Raw genomic sequence first — 2,589 nt, 5'->3', positions numbered from 1 at the left:
ACTGTTAACCACAAGGTTGGCAGTTCAAACCCTATCAGTCCCTCTTTAGAAACCCTATACAGGGTCACTATGAGTCAGAACTGACTCAGTGGTACTTAACAGTACCAACAGCAGCCAATAAGCATAATTCTTTCTACCTCCACTTTGGTTTTCCTTTTTTTGTTAAATCTCTTCTTTTTTCTAAAAGGATCATTCTAGCTACAAACCTGTCCCCTTTCTATAGCATATCACTCCCCTCCACTCTTCACCAACACAGTTTTCTGATAGGCCACTGTCTAATGAGCTCTGAATGCAGATCCAATTCCGTTCTTAACACTCTGGACACACCCCCATCCTCACAGCATGAGCTCCAGGACCGACATCCTGGGGGCAACCTGCGAGCCTCCTACAACAAGGGCCCCTGCCATTGCCCACTTTGAGGACGGAGCACACTGAAGGGTCTGAGGGAAACAGAAGTGGGTCTGAGCATGTCTCTCTTCTTGCAGATTTTGTTTGAGGTGCTGGATGTCTCCTCTGTCCTCCTGGCTGACCAGCTGGAGATGTCACTGTACGCCTCCGGCCTGTTGACCGGTGTGGTAATCGATTCCGGCTATGGCCTGACCTCCATGAAGTCTTTCCACCTGGGTAGCCCTCTGCCCTCAAGCTGTAAGACCCTGGAGTTTGGGGGCCAGGATCTCACTGCCTACCTCTTCAAGAATCTCTTTAAGGAAGACTGTGACCGTCACAACGTGTTCCAGCTCGAGACAGTGGCCACGGTTCAGATGAGCAAGTGCTACGTGCCGCAGAATTTTGTGGAGGCGCTGGAATTTTACCAGACCCTGCCCACTGGCTCCGATGCCAACAACGTCTATCATCTGCCCGACGGCACCCCGGTGGAGCTGACCCCCATGCAGCGATTGGCTCCTGAGATGTTCTTCCGTCCCCAGGTGTTCGATCTACCAGGACCCAGCATCTCCCAGGCCTTTGTGGAGTCCCTGGCGTCCTGCGACGCCGCAATGCACCCGGTACTGATGTCCCATGTGATGGCTTGTGGGGGGAACACCTTGTACCCAGGCTTCACCAAGCGCTTGTACAGGGAGTTGTCTGATGATCACTTCACCACCACCAAGTCCACAATGTGGATGGGTCCCAATAGAAACTTTAGTGTCTGGTTAGGAGCATCAATGGTGGCTCATCTTTCTACTTACAAGTCTAAATGGATGACCAGGGAGGAATATGACGAGAGTATGAGAATGTGACCTGTTTGTGTGAATGGGCTTAGATGGCCAAAGGAAGATGGGTCTTAGCAAAAAAAAAAGTCTGGCCGTAGTGGAGAATGTGGGGTTATTAGCTGGATTTGGAATTCTGAAGTCATGAAGTTTTATCTAGAGTTTTATCTTGTTTCCAGAGGGGCATCCAACCTATAGGAGCAGGGTGTCATCCCTGGGATCCCTGCCGGGGACACTTTTATAGTTGTGATCTGTCATTGGGGTGGGAGTGGCCATCTGCCAGCTCCATACCCAATGTTGTTGTTATGTGTACCGTATGGTGGGTTTCAAATCATAGTGACCCCGTGTACAGCATACAGAGGCACTGCCTAGACTTGCCCCATCTTTGCAGTCATTGCCATGTGTGAGCCTGTTGCCGCAGCCACTATCTTATTCTGTCTCAATGAGGGTTTTTCTCTTTTTGTAACTGACCCTCTAACATTTTACTCAATAGCTGCTTATTTTTTCATCTACATCTCCTTTGGGTTGTCCTATTCTTCTTGATTGAGTAGATTTTAACTGGGACCTTTAGCTAGAGGCTCTCAATTATTTTTGACTAGGGGAAGGGGAGGGGTGGGTTAGGGAGAGTTGAGGTTTCTCGTCCTGTAGATCTTTTCTAGCCAGGGAAGAATTTTGACCCAGGTGAGTCTGGAGTGCTTTTCCCACCCATGGCCAGGGTCTTGTTTTATCTGTGCAAATAAACAACTTGTTTGAAACCAGTCTAGGCTCCTGTGATGGATGGGAAGAGGTGGGGGGTGGGGGGGGCAGCACCTGGGAAACCCACCATGATGCCATTATCATGGATCCAGGAAGTGTGAGTAGGAACAAGAGCAGGGAGGAAGCCAGGGCCAGTGTGAAGAGTTCAACGCTGTGAATAGTAGTTACACTGAACAGAATGATGAAGGGCCAGGAGCCTCCTGGGCAGCCACTGCCCTCTTCTCTCCACCCATTCTAACCACATTGCCTTTGTATCACCTCTGACTCATGGTGCTTTCAGTAGAACTGTGCTCCATGGAGTTTTCAGTGTTCATTTTTTAGGATCAGATCATCAAGCCTTTCTTCCAAGGTATTTCTGGGTGAATCTGAACCTTCAACTTTTCAGTCAGCAGCTGCACCATCCAAGGAATGCCCATGTATTCTGGATACACTAGTATTCTGATCAAGTTTGAGTTCCTGTTCATTTTATATGTACTCAATGAGTATTTGAAAACACAGGATATGCCAGGCACAATGCTAGGCTTGGAACTCTGAGGTAAAGAAGATATATAGAGCTTCCATTTTTCAAGAGGTTACTGTGGGGACATAGACAATGAATGCACATATTTCATATGATGAATGAAAT

General features: G+C 48.2%; 1 protein-coding gene across 1 annotated transcript in view; it reads left to right on the top strand.

Annotated features, from left to right (window-relative positions):
* The window catches only part of ACTL8 (actin-like 8), a 3,275-nt gene extending 2,037 nt beyond the window's left edge, over window positions 1–1,238 (top strand). The window contains exon 2 of the mRNA XM_006866337.1: window positions 486–1,238. Coding sequence (XP_006866399.1) covers window positions 486–1,238 — 753 coding nt within the window. The remainder of the gene's footprint in view (window positions 1–485) is intronic.
* Window positions 1,239–2,589: the final 1,351 nt, after the last annotated feature.

Source organism: Chrysochloris asiatica, unplaced genomic scaffold, assembly GCF_000296735.1.
Source record: "Chrysochloris asiatica unplaced genomic scaffold, ChrAsi1.0 scaffold00090, whole genome shotgun sequence".
Lineage (NCBI taxonomy): Eukaryota > Metazoa > Chordata > Mammalia > Afrosoricida > Chrysochloridae > Chrysochloris > Chrysochloris asiatica.
Note: the sequence above shows the minus strand (reverse complement) of the source record. Positions and strands in the feature narration are given on the sequence as shown.